The 22,159-nt window shown below is 42.6% G+C and overlaps 1 protein-coding gene across 1 annotated transcript; it reads right to left on the reverse strand.

The window, feature by feature from the left end:
* Positions 1-6,549: 6,549 nt before the first annotated feature.
* On the reverse strand, positions 6,550-21,748 carry LOC146974067 (pterin-4-alpha-carbinolamine dehydratase 2). Its single transcript, XM_085797146.1, has 4 exons — positions 21,483-21,748; positions 19,859-19,990; positions 8,151-8,231; positions 6,550-6,775 (listed from the first exon to the last, which is right to left on the reverse strand). Exons 1-4 carry the CDS (start codon positions 21,609-21,611, stop codon positions 6,680-6,682), a joined length of 438 nt encoding a protein of 145 aa, XP_085653272.1. The 5' UTR covers positions 21,612-21,748; the 3' UTR covers positions 6,550-6,679.
* Between the last annotated feature and the right edge of the window lie 411 nt (positions 21,749-22,159).

Raw genomic sequence — 22,159 nt, forward strand, 5'->3', positions numbered from 1 at the left:
CGGATGAGAAACTCAAATCCTGCAGCTTAACTGTTCCTCTCTTTGGATCACCCACATGCTCGTGCATGGTTCACATGAAGAATTATGGGAAATGTAGGAAATCTTGCCATGTCAGAGTAGACAGGGCATGACAGAAAGGGGCCACGTTACATATGTTGGTCAAATGTGAACATGTGATTGTTGAACATGTAATAATCTTCTTCCTGCTCGGCCACAAGAATAGAAGAGTGCTGATTTATATTGTAATTGACATTTTTGATTGTGAGCTACTTTTGTTTTTGGGATAGCCTACAGACATTTATTTCCCGCCTTAGGATGTTGGATCGGTGTGGATCTTGTGGATGAAGGAACAATTAAAGATGGTGATGGATCAACTTTCAAGCAGCTTTTACTTCACTTCACTTCACTTCACTTCACAACATTAACTTCCTGTCTGCCTGTCACTCACCTGACCAATAACAGGCAGGGAGGACATAAAGCTCCTACACGTGTGAACATGTATTGTAGACAATAAATAAACATAAATATAAAAAATAATGAACTGCTAACTTGTACATAGAAACCATCAACTACATGAACACCTTTTTTTTTTTTTTTTTTGCAATAGCCTACCTGAAAAATGAATGACTTTCACACTGTGTTCGTTGCTAATAAGAAAGCTTGTTAAAACAGTGCACAGAATCATTAAACACCTCCAGTGTTAGGCTACCTGGTATTGTCGTAGGACCACATTTTCAAGGTCTTGTAAGCTCGGTGCTGGCTGCCATGTCGTGTCGCCACGTACGTTTTTACGTTCAGTGGCAGCGTGACGGTAGGAACCACGGAAACTCACCGGAGACACCGTAGCTGTCGGCTCAGGTCGAGGTGGCGTGTGTGAAAAGTCACCGCGGTAACACAGTGAGGAGGAATGGAGCGTTACGCTGATGCTGCATTCATGTGCAGTCGGGCAGACGGCCGTCGGTAACAAACCAGATGTAATTTTAGTCACAGAAGTTGAGAGAAAGCCGGTAAAACGTGGGTCAGGTAAACAATACGACATCGCCATGATGACAACATATTGTCACGTGTATTGTTTTGCCTAGTGCTGCTGACAGACCACTTGTTTACATAGAGGCTTGTTTGTGCCATTATAGTGCAGCGGCTGTCGTCCGTCTGCCGTCTGCCCAATTTTACATGAATGCAGCATGAAAAATACTAAAGTATCAGCTTGTGCTTGGACCAGTAGTGGGAGGAGACTTCAGCAAGTTCTGTGCTGTGTTCTTCTGTTCAATCCAAACTTTGTTTACATTAAATATGGTTTAGATTTTAGATCAAATCATCTTTTCTTTTTAGCTGAGGAGGAATAATGTAAATATCAAGACACATGATTATTATGAGGACTGGGACTGAATACAGTGATGGTCTTGGAAATACGCTCACATTGGTTTGGTCTCGTCCTCCCTTGGTCTCGGTCTCAACCACGACACTGGTGTTTCCTCAGTGGAAGAGAAGAAGTGATGGAAATAGAAACCAAACATAAGTTGTTGTTTTTTTATATACAGATATTGCTTATTTGTGCTCCTCCTTCATTTGTGGGATGAATGAAGGAATAATTGATCTTACTAACAGTGATTACTCTCCCATGTTTAGACTGGTCACACCACAGAGAGCCATCAGTTCACCTGCCACATGTATAACTTCAGTAATTTTACAATAAATCATTTTAAAATCCACACAACTTGTCTTAAACTTGTCTATTTTTTTCAGATGATTTTCGCAGGGTGTCGACAACTGTGAACTCCTCTGCTGATACATGACCTCACCGAGGAATCAGCATGATGACATCCATCCATTACTGAGATCCCTCACATCCCAGGAAAAATGTGTTTTCCTTTTCACCAAAAAAAAGTAGTACTGACAACTTAAATGGGAGAAGACAGCGTGAAACTGCCATTTATCACCCAAAACAGACAACAATATGTTTCTGCTCTCACAGATGAGAACAGTCAGCGATGGTCCAGCAGTAGTTGCACATGGGGAACGTACAAGCGTGGGTGCATTTGATCAAATAGTAAATGCCATACAAATGTCTCTGCTAATGTTAAGCTCCTGCTGGTTTTTGGCATCAAGTGCACGCTGTGATTACTATCAGCGGTGAGTCTGCAGCAAATCCCAAATGTGCTGCTGCAACACCGGCCTGTGCACACACTCACACACACATGCACACACAGACTCAAGTCGAAATTCACTCCCTATGACATTGTTATCTTTATTTGGCAGTATCATGTTGCAACTACCGGCCCGCCAACATCCTCACATGGGAGGAAAGCTGTGATTCACACACTCAAGAAGAAATATGGGGCCGCTATCGCACGCAGCAGCAGCGGCAGCAGCAGCTACTTGGAAAAGACCCAGAAAGCCTTTCTCCTGCTTGTGGTTTCTTCTCCCGCTAAGTGATGAAGGTCCCACACTCCATCTCTCTCTCTCTCTTTCTTTCTTTTCCCCTCTGTTGCTCTCAGGGGCACTAAGACATTTGTGCTGGGGAGAATTATTATTTTTCCATCTCAAGGTCTACACGAAAAAAAAGAAAAGAAAGAGGCGTCCCCACCTGCCCTGTCCCACTCATCTATTCTTGACTCTTGTCTTCTCTTTTCTCTCAGTTTGTCACTCCTCTTCAATCCCTTCAACCCCCCTCCCCACAGTCTCTGCTTCACCTCTCTTCCTCATTCCTTCCTTCCTTCCTCTGTGTGTGTGTGAAGGCTGGACTGCTGGCGGTGCAGTATTAGAAGGTGAAGCTGAAAACGGATTAAGGAGCCAGGATCCAGGGAGTTCAGTAATGGGAGGGCTGGCTGAGCTGCCTGCTGCTCCTGGCCATCAGCTGAGGCCAATTATCTGAAGGGGCCACATCTGGCCTGGTCTGGGCCCAGCCTGCATGGCCTTGTAGGAACAGCTGTCTGGTCATTTAAAAAAGTGCCCCTCCTCCTCTTCTTCATCCTGTGAAGACAGAGGTTTGCCGAGCAACAGAAATTCATTCATCAACAACCATTTTGATAATTGTTTGTGTCCTGTGTCGAGGAAAATTGCCAAACATCATGTGATTGGATGGTAAACTGATTATCAACAGGATGAGGACTTTGAACGCATCACCATCTGAAGCACCCATCATCCAGGAGAAAATTCCCAAAGGGACAATGAATTAAAGGGATATTTAGTCATTCACCATAATCCCTATAGTCATAGCAGTAGGTTCATTACCTTTAATCATCGGTGCATGTTGTTTTGAGATCTGCAGGGCAGAGACGTGAGCTGCTCAGTGAACACAATGAAGGTGAACGGTACCGGTCCCCTGTCCCTCATCAAACTCATCAAATACACAATCCAACAACTCCAAAACGCTCTGGTGGACAAGTTGTGACCTGCACATTCACCACGCTAGGAAATAATCATGTAACATTACGAGACAGAGTTGTTTTTGAGGCAAATGCAGCTGGAACTACATTCCAGACATGGCTGCTGGGCGGAGGGATTTCAAAAGCGTAAGGAGTTCAGAGTATTTGCTTCATGTGTCGTGATGTTACATAATAATGAAATGTAATGAACCTACTCCTGTGACTATATAGATTATGGAAGTGTGAATGTTGAACTATCCCTTTAACACAATATACAGTGATGTGATTATTATGACAGAAGGACAAGGGATTGAAAATTGATCACAAGACAATTACTGATCTTTCTAATACTCTTTTAATACATTGATTTGATCGGTGTGGAGGAAACATGTGAGTTAATAACCAGGTTGCAGTTAATCCCAAATCCAAGCCACTCTAAAAAGTTTGTACAGATTTGTGTAAATGAAATTTGTGTTTAATTTTATCTCACTGAATCTACTGTAAAAGCTCCACATACAGTAGAGTATACGTGCATTAATAACACCTGGAGTGTGATACAGAGCAGAGAGCACATTTAAGTCCAGGACTCAAACACACACACACACACACACACACACAAACCTCAAAGAAGCTGCTGCAGGTGAAGGTGTTGTCATCATGATGATGGGTGTGTCCACCTGGGACAATACAAGAGCTGCACAGGGACGTCCAGAGGGAGGTGAGCTCAGAAAAAACTTGAAATGTCTCATATTGTTTTCCAGCTTTGTAAAGCGTTTGCGGGGGGGCTGCGTGAGTCAGTGTTGTGCAACAGACAGTTGTCTAAATTTGGTTGGAACATACATGACCATACAGATGAATCAAGCGGGGGTTGAGTGGTCACAAATCATCTTTGCTACATGATATAGTCTAATTTTGGCCATATGATTTAATGCAACCAATATGTGTGTGTGAGTGGGCTTGGATGGCCTTCACTGTTAAACAGTAAAAAAAAAACTACATGAAAATTTGACAAATCATCTGATCTGAAAAAGCAATGCTAGTCTACAGCATTTAGCTAAGGCCAAGAAAAAATAGTATAGATTGAAGTTCAGCGTTTGAACAGAACTGTGATCCAGTGAAGTCGTCCAACATCTTTACACATCAGCTTCTCAACACGACACATCCAGATGAGAGGTCATTTGAAAACCATGAGAACCTGGATGTCCTGAATGTTAAACACAGACTGTGTGAGTATACGTTCATGCCATCCGTACCACATGTCTTTATAAGGTTGTGGGGCGGGGCAGAGGAGCTGGAGCCAATCCTAGCTGTCACTGGGGGAAGGTGTGGTTCATCCAGGACAGGTCATCTAGAGACTCTAGACAAACACACACACACACACACACACACACACACACACACACACACCACAAACCCAGCGCCTACACACAGGCTCAGGGAGCAAATTCAAACAAGATAACAGTGCTAACCACTGGACGACCGTGCCGCTAATACTTATATGCATACTTTATCCAAATCAAGGATGTCAAAGAATTCAAGCAAGGATTAATTTCATGCTCATGTTTTTTCATGCACATGATCAACATGTTGGTAAAAAAGATGCATCATTGAATCAAATATGACATTTTTCCTCTTTCTGGTCTCTTTTACCTTTATCATCACATTGACGAAGCCTCTTTATTTTTTTTGCAGTGGCCGATCACTTTACCACAACAACAATTGTTGTTTCCTGCAAGCTTGCTGCTAGTGGTGGGGCTCCTACTGTATATTGAGGACGGTCTGACTGACATCTCACCATATTTCCAATGCTGTGTTTTAAGTCACTGCTTCAGCTATGTTGCTCATTTCATCAGATTAAATCCCTTAAATGAAACAAAGTTGACTTAATGGAGATGTATTCTGTGAAATTAAAACAGTTCTCATGTGTCTTAAAGACATGTCTGTGACATGCTCTGGTCAAAATGCCCCAAGGATCAAACATCACAGCTCTTTCTGTTCAGAACGGCTGGTTTCAGTGCCTGTTATGTCCCTTTAAATGCAAATGAGCCACTGCTCACCAGGCCCCGCCCCTCTACAGGTACCTGTACTCACAGGTAGGGGTGGTATTATGCAAATTTGAAAACTAATGACATCATTAGCTATATGAGAACTGTGGGAACAGCTTGTAAAACCACATGGATTTCAACCTCAGGAGCCTGAAAATTACAGATTTTTTGGGGTCAATACTCACATTTTGTGGGCTGCAAGACAAACCAAACACTCAAATATATGTATAAGAGCCTTCAAAAAGTGATATTTCCACGTCACGTCTGCTTTAGCACCAATTGGACTGCAGTTATTTGGTTTATGAACCCCACATTCTGGCGGAAAAATACAGTTATCAACACTCTCGCCAAGAGTTAGATGAGGAGGCTGATACTATAATACCCAAACTGTGTCCAAGTGTGTTCACCTGTCAAATAAAGTAGTTTGGGGTCAGATAAAAACTCATCGACTGGGAAACCGGCTTCCGCAAAACACCCGAACTGTAGCTGACCTCCTGGTTGCCTGGCAACCTCACGATGATAACCACAGAGTCCTGGATGCTGCTGGCCAAGAAATAGTCTGTAAAAATGCAACGTTTTTACACTTTGGCTTGTGCACAGATTAACCAAGATATAAAGTGTTAATTAGTGAGCTTAAGGTAAAAAAGCAATTTGGCCGCTGGCTGCAGCTTCGTTTTTCCCACACAGGCATGAGAGTGGTAAGAGAAAGAGGCTTTTTGCAAAGTCCTACTGATTTGGCTTTTACTCCTCCTCCCTTCTCTTTGCTGATCTTCTCCTGATGGCGATCCAGTCAGGAAAACACAGCAGTCCTATCTGACTCATCCCTTACCAAACCGTAAATCAGATAAATCCCCTTCCTACTGACTTTGACCCCTTCCTCATTTCGCTCGTCTCTCTGGGGCCAAAAAGACGAGAACATGTGGTGTGGTGGAGAACTGACAGGGGAAAATATCCTCTGGATCATTGGCAGGTAGAGGAACAGCTAGAGCTGCACAGCGATTACACTCCTGACTCGACGTGTGAAAATAAACACAGCTGAAAAAAAAACAAGGAACCACGCAACGACACTGAAGTCTTACAGAGTTCATATGATAATTCAAGGCCACATGATGGAGAAGAAAATGAAAACATGAAAATAGGATTCACAGATTTATTTGAGACAAAAGCAGAAGCACGACATGAGTACAAACAAACAAATACATTTCTTTGCTGGAATCAAAAGGGAAACTAGAAAAAAAACTATAAAAGAAAAAATTGACAGAAATTTTACATAGAAAGTGAAATTTTGTCAATAAACTTGGCCATTTTAATGTCCCGTTTTGAGAGTCCTCCACAGTCGTGTGTGGTCAGTGTGATCTGGACCTGTGAGGAGACGTGGACCATGAAATCATGAAGCAACAAACAGGGATCATAAATACACAATAACTGACACCAACTCTGTAATTAACACACAGACATGAGATTCATATTGACTTTCTATGCTCAATTCTGGAGGGAAAACAAATATATAAAAATACAGATACCTCCAAAATATATAGAATGTCAATATATCTTGATTCATATAAAGACACATATACTGTCTTCTTAATTGGCAGTAATTTATGATTTATATTTTTAACTTCTATATAACCAACCAGTGGTACATTTATTATGGGTATTGTTTTTATTTATACAGGATTTTACTTTTCCTTGGACGGGACATTACTTCTCACTGTTTTCTCCTTAAGTATATTTAATTATTTTATCTGTACAGCACTTTTTAACTTTGGTAAAAAATAAAATAAAATAAAATAATAAAAAGTGACAGATAAATAAAGTTTATGATTATTCTTTGTATTCTCATTATGATTATTATTATGTTTTTGGCTCCACCCACTGAGGTCTGACTCAGCCAATGAGGTTTTGTGCTTCCTGGACAGCTAATAAATTCATAATTTAATATTGACAGCAACAAAAACAGAAGAGTGCATGAATGAATATTAATAGAATATTAGCAGGAGCTCAGTGTGCAGCATCTATTTTGTCGGGTTGAACCTCAGTCATTGTGGGATTTATGTGTAAGTGTCTGGTGGAAAGTGCTGTGGGGCCCAGAGACCTGTAGCACCGTTGTACAGCCACTTTAATAAAGAGTGGATTAGGAGCAGCATTCCTCTCAGAGCGTCCCGCTCCACCACACAGTAACTCAGTGGCTACAGGCTAATGCTGAGAGATTTTCAGGGACTGGGTTTGTCATATCAACCATTACTTTATTTCTGAGGCAGAGAAAGTGAGAGAGAGTGTGTGTGGGTGTATGTGTTGGGGTTGCGGGGGCTTCGTGGAGGGGAGGTAGAGATATTTGCAGAGCTTTTCACAAGAAAAACGATGGGATTATTGTGTGAAGCTACTGCGTCTTTCTTTTTTTTCTGTTTTTTTTTTGTGCTCTGACTAATGAAGTGTGTTTCGGGCTTCGAGTGGAGACCTCTCCAGAACCGACGAGGATTGTTTGACATGAAAAAATCTGACTTGATCCGGGGGTTGATTGATCTCGCTGTGTCTGTAATTTGTTATAAACCGAGCGTAGCATTTGCAAATACGTCCAGTAACTCAGACGCGTAGCCATGATAACACTGTTTGATTCTACAAGCTGCGATTTCTGTAATCGACACCAAACAAACGCAGCGCTGCCTGTCTGCGAGCGAAAACCTCAATCACCATCACAAAGTGTGATTCTGAACCATAATGTGGACACAGGAATTACCTTATTATAAACATTGAACCATTCTGGGTGATGGTTCATCTTCTCCGCCTGCAGAGCCACACGGGACATGAAGCCGAAAGCCTGGTTAGGAAGAAACAATCAGCTGTCAATCAAACATAACTCAGGAAAGTCACTTCTCTTCTAACTAAACCTACAGTGCAGAGCATAAAAGACCATAAAAAAGACTTGTTTAAGCTCTTCCTGGTCTGGCCTGCCCTAAATGCAATACAGTTCAAGAGCATCATGAGTGATGTGTTTGAATTAATGATCAATATTATTTTATTAAAGTGAGGATTTAGTCTCATTTATTAGTATTAGTTTAAGACAGGAAGACAGAACAAAAAAGGCACCATTCACACTTCATGTGTTTGATGTTGGAGGAATCATTTGATGTTCGAAACTGAATAACTGAAGAATAAAAACTGGCTCAGGCCGCGATGCACTTGACACCAAGACATCAATGTCTGAACTTAATCATAATGATAACACCTGATTCCTAAGACAAAGACAAATCTTACATCCTAATTCTGATTATAACTACACTGTCAAGTCTGTTTAAGGCTTCTATACGGTTTTAAATGCTAGAGCTAGATTGATAAAACTGCAATTCAAATCATTTAATCTGATTTGTCCAAATCCTCTTGAGAGAAACTCTGGATTTTTACAAAACTAACTTCATTTCAAATGAAGATGAGAAATATGCGTTGAAGCGTTGATTTAACTTCTTCTACCTCAGTCTGAGTCGGTACAACAAGTAGCTGCAGTCACATACAGCACAAGGAGCAATGCTGCCATCTGAGGCGCAGAGAGGCACATGTAGAAAAAACCCTTCTGAACATGAATGTGTATGTGTGCATGCCTCCACGTATGGAGCAGAAAGCCTGCATACACACACACACACACACACACACACACTGAAACGTACACAGTCGTCATATTTCAGTTTGGGCATGTGGCTCTCTCCAATCACAGGCCATCCAGGGAGTGATTATGGTTATTTCTAATTATCTACAAAGAGAAGAGTGAAATCCCTCGTCATGCTCACTGTGAGGAGACGGAGGGGAGAGAAAAAAAAAAATCAGGTAGACCTATTTAAGAGCAATTTCCCACTGCAATCTCAATTAAGCCCCTAAATACTTCCTCCCTGCCTAATTAAATCAACTGAAACGCCATTGTTTACAGGCCGCGGCCACGGCCCCGTGCACCACCTGACATGACGAAACAGAATTACTCTCACAGAGGAAATTGCGTTTAGCCCCTTTTTAGTGCGTTGTAACCAATTTCTGAGACGTCCTGTTCGCTGCCCGTTGCAGTTGCGGCGCGTGTAACACGATCGGCAGCTTGATCAAATTGGTTATCAAGGAAACCGTCTCCTGATCAATTTAAGTAATTGGCATATTCCTGCAACTTGACCCCCACTGGCACCAATTTGGAGAGCGAGGCGGTCTGCTTTTTCTCAGCTCTCATTGGCTCTAATGGAGATGGTTAAGCAGCCTGTCATGTCAGGTGTTGTCCAAACATGTCCTCTCTCTCTCTCTGAATCCAGCTCAGACTAATCTGCTGCTGAGGAACATGAGTGACAGGTAAAAGGATTCTGTGTGAACACTTAAGGGTTCGTGCACATTGTCCCATTTCAAAACTAGTGTTGGGTTTTTTTTGTGGGTTTCAGCAGCAGGCAGCTGTTTTCAGTCAAAACCCACCGAGCACAACCCACTCAGCACCGAACAGCCGTCAGACACCGGTACTAGGGCTGTCACTCACTCACTCACTCACTCGCCATTTTGTAGTGCTGTTTAGTGAGTATTAATATACCCTATGTAGTGGACTCATACAGTAGTATCCCCACAATGCAGCATGAAAAGTAGTGTACAACCGATGGTCACTAAGTAATATATACCATAATGCATTGTGGTCACGCGTCACGGTTATTATCGCGGTCGGCATTGATCTGCAACGTTTTAATTATGCAACGTAAAAACGTAATTAACTGCGCGGCGGAGTGGTGTCCGACAGTGTTTTTTCATTTTACCAGTGGGCTCACTACACAGTTTAGTCCTCTATATAGAATTCACTATATGGTGAGCATTTTTTTTTCTTCAAAATCATATCAGTTTCACGGTTTGTTTGTTTTTTTTTTGTTTTTTTCATGCAACAGTGGTTTTACCCACATTTTCTTCCAATGAGAAAATAATTACTGCAGTAGATCGACTTTAAACAGCCCATTCTACTGTCATAAGGACTATATAATGTCTTCTTCTTCAGTAGGGTGGCTGTAATTCAGTCAAAGTAGGGCTGGGCGATAATCGAAACCAACATTTAGAGCCTCTAATGTGTCTGGTGGTGTACATTGTGTGTTATATGTTTGACGGACTGTTCATTTTTTTGTGTAGCACTTCCTCTCCTTTTGCTTCATGTTTTCAACTTTTTCTCTAAGCTCCCGCTCTATAGCACCGTGTAGCAGACCTGTTTCGTGAGCAGCGATGACATGGATCCTGTTGTTCTGGCTCTTCACCGGTATTGCAGTATATATAAAAATAAAAATCATATCATAACAAAAATTAAGACCGGTTTTCGGTACAAACCGGTCTACAGCACAGCCACAACCAGTACTGACTGGCCGCCGGTGAACAGAGGAACTTGAGATTTCTGTCATGAGTTGGTGGAGATGAAATCAGAAACAACAGACACAGAAAATTGGATTTATATTCACACACACACACACTCACACACATCAGACTAAATAAACCACCATATACTGTTGGTCTGCAGCTCCTGGATGTGTAAATAACAACTGCTGACTATATCAGCATGATGACATCGACGATGATGATGATTACACGTCACTTCAGTGTTCACAACTTGTTTCCACTGCCCCCAGGTGGCGAAAAATTCAGACATTTAATAGGAATAAATATTTAACTCCTTGGCAACATCGCAGGATTTTGGTTAGACGTCCAAACGTTGTGCGCTGATTATGGTCTGGGGGGCTCACGACTATAAGGAAACAGTGCCTTCATATATGAATCACCGGAGCCGGACGAGCTCCCGGCCTTGATGAGCATGTGTGAAGAAGAATGGGTGTACTTCACTTCCCTCTTTAATGCAGGGAGGATCCCTTTTAACACCGCAGGCCTGCCAAGTGGATCGCACCACTCTGCAGCGAAATGATCACAATAACACAGTTGTAGATTCCCTGACATTATGATAGGTCTTTTAACTGCAAACATCTGCAGTCACATCTGCCTGATGTATTTCCACACGTTTCCCAAAACTTGGCAGAGGACGGATCTCACAGTCTGGACCGATAATTGGTCACTTCACTTCAGTTTTAATTCAAGAAGTATATTTTTTCTTCCAAAGCCAGCTCATGGTACGATGAAGCTCGGCAGTGATTCAGAACAAATGCTGCATTAGCGTCCAAATATGAGGACTTTTTTAAATTTTTTTATGTATATTTAAAGTTGAACTGGCCGACTCATTATCGAAAAACTTCAAAGTGCTGCAGAATACGCATAAATTAAACGTCACAATCGAACCATAGAGCAAACTCTAACATGGAGGAGAGGGAAATGTGAAACAGAAGATGACAAGTTCAGTCTGCGTGCAACACGAACCCTGAGAAAACACTCTTCGTGTCTCGAGAAGACAAAACCGAGACGGGGGGGAAAGAGCACGGACAGCGGTAATCTCCCACTACAAATGAATTGGAGTTGAATGTCCAAAAAACACCTGAAATCCTGAAAAGGTCCTGAAACATGGTGGCCTACATCGGCCTCCTCCCTCGGGGGCAGTAAGCAGAGTAGCAGGACACAATGCCGGCAAAGTGGCGGTGCTACGCCTGTCTGTCACCGGCAGGTCATCTCGACGCCCTCCACTTGGGCCAAAGAAGAAAACAAAACCCGAAGCTCAACTCCCAGCTGGGGTCTTATGTCGACAGAGGTCAAGGACTCTCCTGCTCAAAGTGCTTTGTTTACCGTGTTTGTTTTGCGCGGGCCACACTTCTCCAGTCAACAGGTCGGCCATCCAGCCGGCCGGCCCCTATCCGTCCCTTCAGCCAGGCAGCCGGCCCGACAAGCTGTAGCTGTCAGACTCAAATAATTTGACATGACATTATGCAGGCCCCCCATCTCAAATAATCAGAAACACCCCAAGGTAGGTAGACCCCCACTGTGCCCCCTCTCTTTCCCCCCCTCCACGCGCCCGCTTTCTGAGGAGTCATTTTGGTGCTATTACGGCGTGATTGTCATACAACACTGGATGAGACAATTTGACGTGGGAGCAGAGTGGTGTTCTCTCTCTCGTTGCGGCCGTGGGCTGGAACACAGGACTCGGTTTCAAACACATGTGTCTGTTATTTACAGATCGGTTTTCCACTGCCGCGCAGTCCAGGGGCTTAGAAACGCCTGCTCTGCCTTGCCAGGACTAAGTGCATGCAGATTGTGCCTACTCTTACTAGCCTCTGACTGACACACACACACACACACACAGACACATGCACACTGATGTTATGTACGAATGCACATACGCAAAACCTCCTTGGCGTGCACGCAAAGTATGTGCAGACACACACACACACACACACTCACACAAGAAGACAGGCTGCTCTCCTCCATTACACACCACCATGGCTACCCGATGATTACCCTGCAAGCCCCATCATCACCCGCGTCAGCGTCAGTCCCCTGGAAAACCTTCGGCCGTCCGCAGTGAAAGGCAAGAACGCTGTGAATTGCACAGTGGTGCTGGTGATGATGATGGTGATGATGATGACGACGACCACACCTCTCATGTCTCATTTCTCTTCATTCCCAAACAGCAAGCTTCACAAGCCTTCATCTGCCTGCTAAGTTGACATGTAACTTTAGGCAAAAAAAATATGGAGTCATTATGAAGCGCGGCTGCCAACGTGCACAAAGCTCAGCTGTGCATGTGTAACATCAGAGGTATTAATCTTCTCACATTAGCCTCCTTTAAGATGAGAAACACGGCAAAGAGCTTCAATCTGATACTCTGTCAAAAAGGCGATACATGCCGCAAACACTCACGTTAAATGGCCGATATCGTGTGCGGCGAATGCTCGCGCACGTCAGCTCCTATTTATGTACATGTGAGTGTCATGTAGTGCTGGAGCGCGGCGTTAAGGCCAACTTATGCAAACCCCCTCATTAACTGCAGGGGTTAGCAGCCGGAGCTTAAAAAGACAGCGGGCTCGTCAGCAGGCAGCAGACAGCTCACCCAGCGACTGATAGCCAGATCATCCAACCAACCAACCGCCACCTCCGCTCGGGCGCCACACCTCGTGGCTTCCCTCCAGCCATTTTCACAGGATGAGATGAGTGCGGGATGCCTCCAGTTTCCCCAGGATAAGCTCCATTTTGGAGACGGAGGTGGGAACTGAACACCGCCGAGCCGTTTAACCGGCCTCCCACTCTGAGTAAGAGATACGGCCAGTGTGTGTGTACGTGAGCGTTGAGATTATAAGGTTTTTAAAATTAGATTCAGATGACAGTTTTTCTGACAGTTATTTCATATTTTTCAACATTGGTCTGTGTTTTATTTTTGTCCTGGTGGAGAAGCTGCTGAGACGGTTTATTCACGACACCACAACTGTCCGCTGACTAAATCTTTGAGGGTTAGCAGCTCCTTAAAAAACAAGTTGACTCACCACACCCACTGCAACGGTACTGCACAGTCTGGTGAAGACAACATACAACAACATGACACAGTAGTTTTAGAAATTAATAACTTTATCCTACTAACTCTTTAGTGTCCTCACCCCCCTACTCCACTTCTCGTCCCCTTAGATCCTCCTCAGACAAATCTCTGCTTTCCGTTTCCACATGCAAAGTTAAAAACCAGAGGTGACGGAGCGTTTTCAGTTGCTGGTCCAAAACTGTGGAATCATTTGCCACATTCAGTTTGTTCTTCACCCTCCATTAATATCTTCAAAACACAGCTAAAAGCCCGTCTCTTTTCCATAGCGTTTGATTCAGCATAGTACAAATACTCCATCATCCTCTGATTTTTATTTCTATTGTGTTTTTAAATGTTCTTTCTCTGTTTTTTTATATTCTTTTGCCATTGTTGTTCTTGTTTTGCACATAACTGTAAAGCACTTTGGTCAACATCTGTTGTTTCTGAATGTGCTCTTAAAAATAAAGCTGACTTGACTTTAGTATTCATTTTGTAATATGAGGAAAACACAGAGATGATAACGGATCATCGTGTTTCTCAGAATCTGACAAACGACAAATAGATAGAAGAACTTATAACATAGATAAGAGCACAACAAGTTGATATCAAGACGGTGCCAGATGTCAGGAAGGTAATGCATGTACAAGGTTACGTGCGTATGTGTGTGTATGTGTGTGTGAGTGTTTAACAGGGAGAGGGGGTTGGCTCTGAGAGTTTGGTTTACCCAGGGGCTCAGTTGTAGTTGTAGGACAACTTATTCAACACAAGCAGAGTAAGGCCTATAACGAGAGGCAGCGGCTTGACTGCGATTTGTTGGGGAATGGAGGGGAGGGAGTGAGGGAGCCCCAGTCTGAATATAAAAAAAGGCAGGGGGGGATCATCAGCCCCCGGAGCGAAGGGAGCAGAGGGAGCTGTCTGAACGCTGCAGCGCTCCCCCCTGAGATCACAGCAGCTGCTTCGGCCTCAAAATTGGAACTTAAGTCCAGAAGCTGTGTAGACGCAGCAGCTTTTTCCGGTGCCTGTAATGTGGTTATTGTCTGTGGTGAACCGCAAGTTTGGTGTGCTGTTTGTCACGAGTTTTGTGTCTTTTTTCTTCTTCTTTTTTGCAGGACTATGATGTTTGTAAATGTTGTGAATTTCAATTCAAATGCGAATTTGATTTATGGCTCAACTCGTGTCAGCGAACATTTTTTCACACCAAATAGCTTTTCAATCTGACCCCGAAACAGTTTCTTAAGTAGCTGTGGTGGTTTTAACTGCTTCATATTGAGAATGAATGTGTCAAACACACCACGTTGTCCTTTACATGTCTGGAGTCATGGCTTCTGAACGTTTTATACTGAATTTAAATACACGGTTCACTGTAATAAATGACACGTACAACAGTCACTCACTGAAAGGTCAAGAGAGCAGAAAGACAATCTGGCTTGTACCAAGTAGAAATCTCTAAATGTATAATGTGAATATTTACTTACTTAATCAAATGTGTCATCTATAAACCAAACTTATTTCAGCAGGACACGCAGAGAAACACTATTTAACACTTTTTTATTTTAGTGAGTATATTGATAATGGGGATAATGAGCTGCGTTGCACCTGATGAAGTGTCTTAATTGGCTTTAAGACTCAATTTTGATTATTGATATTGTGATTTTCCCTTATCCAAGATGAGGCCTTGAAGTCAAAGTGTTTGCTTTGCGAGTACAAAAGTCACTGGTGGAAATCACCAACAGGTCTTTTTTTTCCGCTCCTGAATACAGTTTGTAAGTGTGATTGTATTTGTGGTGGAAGGAGGAATGTCACTGTTGTCAACCTTAGCTAACGTCACCCAGCGGTTGAGCCTGCACAGCTCACCTCTCCTATACAAACTGCATCTTAAGGCCAAAACCGTTTCACTTGTGTCGCATGTCGAATGTTTCCACTCCGTCCACCGAAATGTGAAGCAGATGGTCATCTGTAAACACGCATAACATAAAGCTAGATGCATAAACAATATCAGTGCCTTTGCGACTTAAAAAATATGCACAGTCCCAACCAAAATTTACAGTATTAAAGACACACACACACACATACACACACAGATGTTTCCACATGTGATTGCAGGGATTCTCACTGACCAAAGCGACTCCAGAAAGAGGATTTCGCCTCTCAAACCTGATTAAATTCGCCGGACTTGACGAGGAAAATAACTCACATTTACTTCTCAGACTGCTTCCACTAACAGCGCACAAACGTACCCACACGCCGCAGATAAATTACTGCGCCGGTTACAACAGCATCATAACACTTTCCACTTGCTGTAATCAAAGAAAAATAAACTCAAAAGAGCAAGTCCAGCTGTCATGTTCCTTTTAACATCATTTGCAGCTTTGAGTGGCTCTGCGCCTCAAGTATGCGGCTCCACTTCAGCACACTGTCACTGTGGATTTACACAGTCTTGGGTACGGCTCTAGCGCCCCCTAGAGACCGCAAGAGGAAGTGTGCCAGAAAAGCACAGGAAAAAAAAGGGGGGGATTTGTTATTCTCATTATAAACTCTCAGGGATCTGATTTCCTCAAGCCCATCACTCGCAGATAAGTGGTGAATGGAAATCAGCCAGCATGTCGCTCCTCATCTCCATTCTCCTCTGGTAAAAGCCCTTTAAGAACAGCCATGAAAAACCAAGCGAGAGAGTTTGTGCAAAAGCATCAGAGAGTTGGGAGGAGGAGGAGGAGGAGGGGGGGGTGGATGGCTGGAGAGAGAATAAAAGACAGTGAAAAAGAAAGACAGAGACAGACGCAGAGAGTTGCCAACATGTAAAATTGGAACAACATGAGCTCATTCCCCAATAACATGGGGCACAGAGTGGGAATGAGAGACAGAGACAAAGACAGAGAGACGGAGGTGGAGATGGAGAGGAGGGTGGCAGGAAAAAGACAGAAAGCAAAGCAGCACATCCAGCAGAAGGAATGATGGGCTTGTTAGTGGTTTTGCGAACCAGATGAAACATTTTAACCAATTTGATTGTTTGTGAAAGAAATCATTCTGATCGAAACCTCAATTGCTGCCAACTGGCCGCCTGGCGTGTCTCAGCGTAATGCAGGCTGACGTGCCGGGGGTAAGAGGAGAGGCTTTAGAGCCCGGAGGAGCAGATGGGGGAGGTCAGCGCTCGCTCCTCGACTTCAAACGCGGGGAAGTGTAAAAACAGACTATTTTAGGAGCTAAAACAACTAACGACAGGATTAGAGGAAGTCCGCTAAGTGGCCTTGAGATGTTGCAGTTTACTTCACCGCTGCTGCCCCCCCCCCCTCCCCTCTCCTCCTTCCCTGATACAGAGCTGAGGTAAAGTAACAGGCTGTCTTTACCAGCACGCTGCCAAAAACTGATTCTACCTCCAAGAAGGAGTCAGAGCTGGTGTTGACCGCCACGGAGGACGCGATATCTGTGACACAGCGCTGAGCTCTGGATCGGCTGATGTGATAAATCCCACTCATCTGGCACAACAAGCATATTAAATTAAATCAAATTAAATTAAATTAAGTGCTTTTGGCGTTTACAGTAGCCCACGTCTACAAGAGTGTAGCTAACTCAGAAGAGCCTGAAGTATCGACTCAACAATAAACACACACTTACACATGCAAAAGTGTGAGAACAACCATCTGTGATAAAATACTGTAATGTCTATATCTATATCTATATCATCTATAACCACACCTTGTTATTGTGCACTCAGTAGTAAGATATTCAAATAATAACAGTTTCATATGTTCATGTTTTTATTTTAAACATGTGCAGGTAGAGCCGTCACGATCAGGAAATTTTAGTTTATGATTAATTACCATATAAATAATTGCAATTAATGATTTAATTGCCTTTTTCTGATCATTTTACACCACTATTACAGTATAAGCTTAAACATAGTTTAATAATACACACACACACACACACACTGTTGGAACATGAAAATAAAAACTGCATTTCTGTTTGCCTTGGACGCTCATTGAAATGTGGTTGTCAAATATTAGAAACTAAGTGCCTCAGGATGAATAGTTTGTGGCTCCACTTATGTGCAATTAAACCATAGAAGAAGAAGGAGGAGGCGGAGGAGGCGCAACATGATGATGTCATTAAAAGAGGACCAGCTCTTTTTATACAGACGAATGGAAACCATTTTAACGATTATGAAAAATGATTGCGATCAGCAATCAGGTGACTGTGACGGTGAGTAGGGGGGGCCGTGCCACTGCCAATTATGATCTCACCATGTAAATTGACACCAATGGCAATATCAACAGTGTCTGTCAATTGCACTATAATCAAGACAAAAATGTGGAAACAAAAAAATATTAAGAATTGTCTAATCAACCAAAGTTTCGTGACCAGATTATTTAATTTTATTTATTATTAAACATATTGAGTTTTCTAACCCTTCACACAGAATGTTGCACACAGTGTCATACAGTATCCTAAAAGCATGAAACTCCAATTTTCTTATTATAAATCACTATTGTTTGGGTTCGACTGTGTTTTCTGTTTGGGACAAAAAGTTGTTACTCAGTGTGGACTAAATACTGATGCACAGAGATGTTTTGGATGTTTTGTGAAAGGGCAGAATTTTTATATCACAGTCTGAGAAACAGGTGATTCGGTCAGTTTAAAACACGATTGTTTCGTTTGTCTTGCTTTCTTTTTTAAACAGTACATTTGTCAGAATATATGGACACAACGAAAAAATGTGCCACATAAATCAAAATTTTTATTATTTTTTTAAAGTATATTTTGGGGTTTTTTGCCTTTATTTGACAGTACACAGTAGAGATAGACAGGAAAGGGAGAGGCAGAGAGAGGGGGAATGGCACGCAGGAAAGGGCTGCCCGACGCGGGACTCGAACCGGGGCCACCTGCGGTGAGGACTGTAGCCTCTACATGGGGTGGCCGCTCTAACCACTGCGTCACGCACTGCCCCACGTAAATCTAATTTTAAAAAATGTGCGCACAGTATGTCCATAGTCAGGTGTTTTAGTGTGTAAATCGTTTGAATATTTCATCTACTACTTGTTATTAGCTACCTGTTGTTAGTTTTTCGTGTTATCCAATCAAATAATATGACATGAAAATAAAGTAATTCATTCAAAAACATAGATACTGCTCAATGTTTAAGTGATTTATATTATATTATATTATATTATGTGTTTGATTTACATGAGCTCAACTAAAAACATTTTAATTTTATGTTTCATTGCAACATGAAGCTTCACGTGTTATGTGCCCCTGTGTCCCTTTTATGCTATGTTGTAGTTAGAGTCTGATTATGTCCTATGATCATAACAATCACAACCTTTTCAATAGTGAATCGTTTCTTTACAGGTAAAAAAAAAAAAAGAAGAGAAAAAAAAGAAACAGTCGTAAACAGCAGAGAGGAACCCGCCCCCCTGCGACACCTGCAACCAATCAGCGTATAAACACATGAATTTGTGCGTTTCCGATGGTTGGCGGGGCTGGCTGTGCGTCTGGTGGTCTGCGTCCAGACCCCCCACCCACCCCACCTCCCCCCGCCTGCCTGGGTACAACAGCCCCCCGACGACCACAGCGGATCAGAGACGCAGACCGTTTTCACCAGCTACAAAAACTGAAGGAGAAATTAAATGTTTCATCGCAGACTTTACCAGCCAGTCTGGAATAACAAACTACAAAACTCTGAAGCAGATGTCAGCTGTCTGTCTGTCCACGTGTGTGTGTGTGTTTCTTCTGTCAAGAAAAACTGATACACACTCAGACCAGCTGCACAGATTTTGTGATCCCAGAGAAAAGTTGGAACTGTTAAATGTCAATCATTTCAAGAACTACGTGTTATGTAAAGAACAGAAATGAGATACACCTTACCTGAACACACCACACAGTCTGAACCTACAGCTAAACCAAACCAGGTGGCAAAATAACCTCATTTTACAGACATGTCTGTCTACGACTCAGTGGTGTGTAGCTTGTTGCTCTATAGAAGGTAAGGAGATTAATATGAATGAATCCACACACACCTGATTAAAGGTTTTGAAGTGAAGCTCTTTGAAGATGGCGTCTCGGTCCTCCACCTCGATCCAGCCGCTGGCCCGGAGCTCCATCACCTGCTCCTCCCGGGCTGCAGGCGAGAGCCAGTGGGAGTCCGACGACTGGAGACAGACAACCACACACACGGAGTGAAGAGTGAATTCATTTGTGTATTAATCACATTGATGTGCATGGATGGTGTGTGCATTTGTATTAAATGCTGTGTTTGTTCCAGGTGTGAAACACAGCTGAAAATTTAACTAGCAAAACCACCTGATCATCAGTGGGTTCCTGGCAGTTTTAGAGATTTTTCAAAAGCCAAGGTTTTTTGTTTTTTCATAAGTTTAAGTGCTGTTCTGTTTATTCGCAAAGAGTTTTTAACTATTTATTTCAATATCTTGATAATTGTAGTGTGGTTTTAGATTTTTTAGAGGTTGGTTTTAGCTTGTTTCTTCATGTTGTTTTTACTCATGTATTCATGTTTGTTTTTTACTATACAGGTGCATCACAGGTGCAAGTATTGAGTAGTATAGATTAGTAGTATAGATAGATTTTGTAGTGTTCGCATTTCTTTGAGATACTGAATTTTAGGTCTTCATTAAATGTGAAGCCATAATCATTACAATTAAAAGATATTAAATAAATAAATATATGAAATGTTTCATTCTGTGAGTAACGGATTTATATAATGTGTTAGTTTCACTTTTTGAACTGAATTACTGACATAAATAAACTTTTCAATGAGATGCACCTGCATGTAATTGTATGTGTGGGAGCCCAGCAAGAATAGCTATTACTCCTATAATGAAGTAATGGCTAATGGGGAGCCTAATAAACAAATAAATGCACCACATTCAGATTGACATTACAGTGACACAATATGGTTTAACTTTCCTGGTGCTGTTATCACTGCGTCCACAAGGTGGCAGCCCAGCACCAGAAATGAGTACAAACCAGTACAAACAGACACTAACCTGATTATAAAGTAAACAGGTTGTGGCCACACACAAATTCGTTTTTACCTGCATATGAACTTCTGATTTGTCCACTTTAAAGTCTCATACCAATCCTAATAATCAATGTAACACCTACAACTTCCTGTCAAGTGAATTTGAACTGATATCTCACTTTTATCAGCCCACATGTCAGACTTATTGAACTGTGGCAGGATTAAAAGGCCAAATATAACAAAATAAAGGTGTGAACGTTTAGTAGCAGCTAGTGCGTTGAAACAAAAATGTCTGGTTTGTTCCAATCTGTCAGTCTTAATCATTAAAATGATTGACGCCTGAACTAATGAAAAGTGACGATGCAACTGAGATTAGATATCAAGATTTCTGCAGAACACACGTGTGCATCAGAGCGCAGTGACTTTATGGTTAAAGGTTAAAGTGGTATGTGGTGGTTATTTAAGTGCAATTTAGTTATTGACGTTTTACTCCATGCGACACCGGAAGCAGCGGGTTACACACTCCAGCGCCCACCGGGTTTGCACTGCACAGTAAGACACCTGTAGTAATAATGATAACAACCCTTGTCTCGTGTGCAGTCAGTGAAGAGACAAGATGCTTAGAAATGCTTAACGCTACGACACCGACTGCAGCCTTCACTCACCATTTTGGAGGAGTTGTTCCGGGAGTGCGCAGGCGGCAGCAGTTGCAGAGAGAGAGCCGTGAGCCGGTGGCACAGATGGCTGCTCGGCCCCGAGCCGCCCGGCCTCAGGCTAAACATTAACCCGAACATAAGCGCTGCTGCTGCTGCTGCTGCTGCTGCTCTGTCACCTCCTCTGCTCTCTGCATGTCCTCTCAACTCTTCACCATAGCTGTTCCCTTCACTGCCTGATTAAAATCCTAATAACAACACATGGGAATCTCTGGTTAGGGCGGGGGTGTCACACATATGGCCCGCGGGCCCAAAGCGGCCCACCGGATGAATTTGCCAAAGAAATGTGCATGTACAGTATATGCTTCTCAAGAAATTTCAGGTTGTTCATTTTGTAAAAGGTTGGTTCATTCACCCAAAAACAAAAATTTAGAGTTCTCAATAATATGTTATGTTTTTATTCTCCTCCAGCCCACTTCAGATCAAACTGCCCCTGAACTAAAATTACATTGGCACCTGGTTCAGTGTTGGGCACGTTACTTTCTCCAAAGTGAGTTACTACATTATAATACCAGGAAAAGTAGCAGTTTTATAAAATGCTCAAATATACATGGACTCGCCCCCTAACCCCCGTTTATCTGGAACTAACCAACTCACTGCTTCAATGGAAGAGGCGGAGTGATACAGCT

The sequence above is a fragment of the Trachurus japonicus genome, chromosome 14 (assembly GCF_045865225.1).
Source record: "Trachurus japonicus isolate A0001 chromosome 14, Traja_1.0".
Taxonomy (NCBI): Eukaryota; Metazoa; Chordata; class Actinopteri; order Carangiformes; family Carangidae; genus Trachurus; species Trachurus japonicus.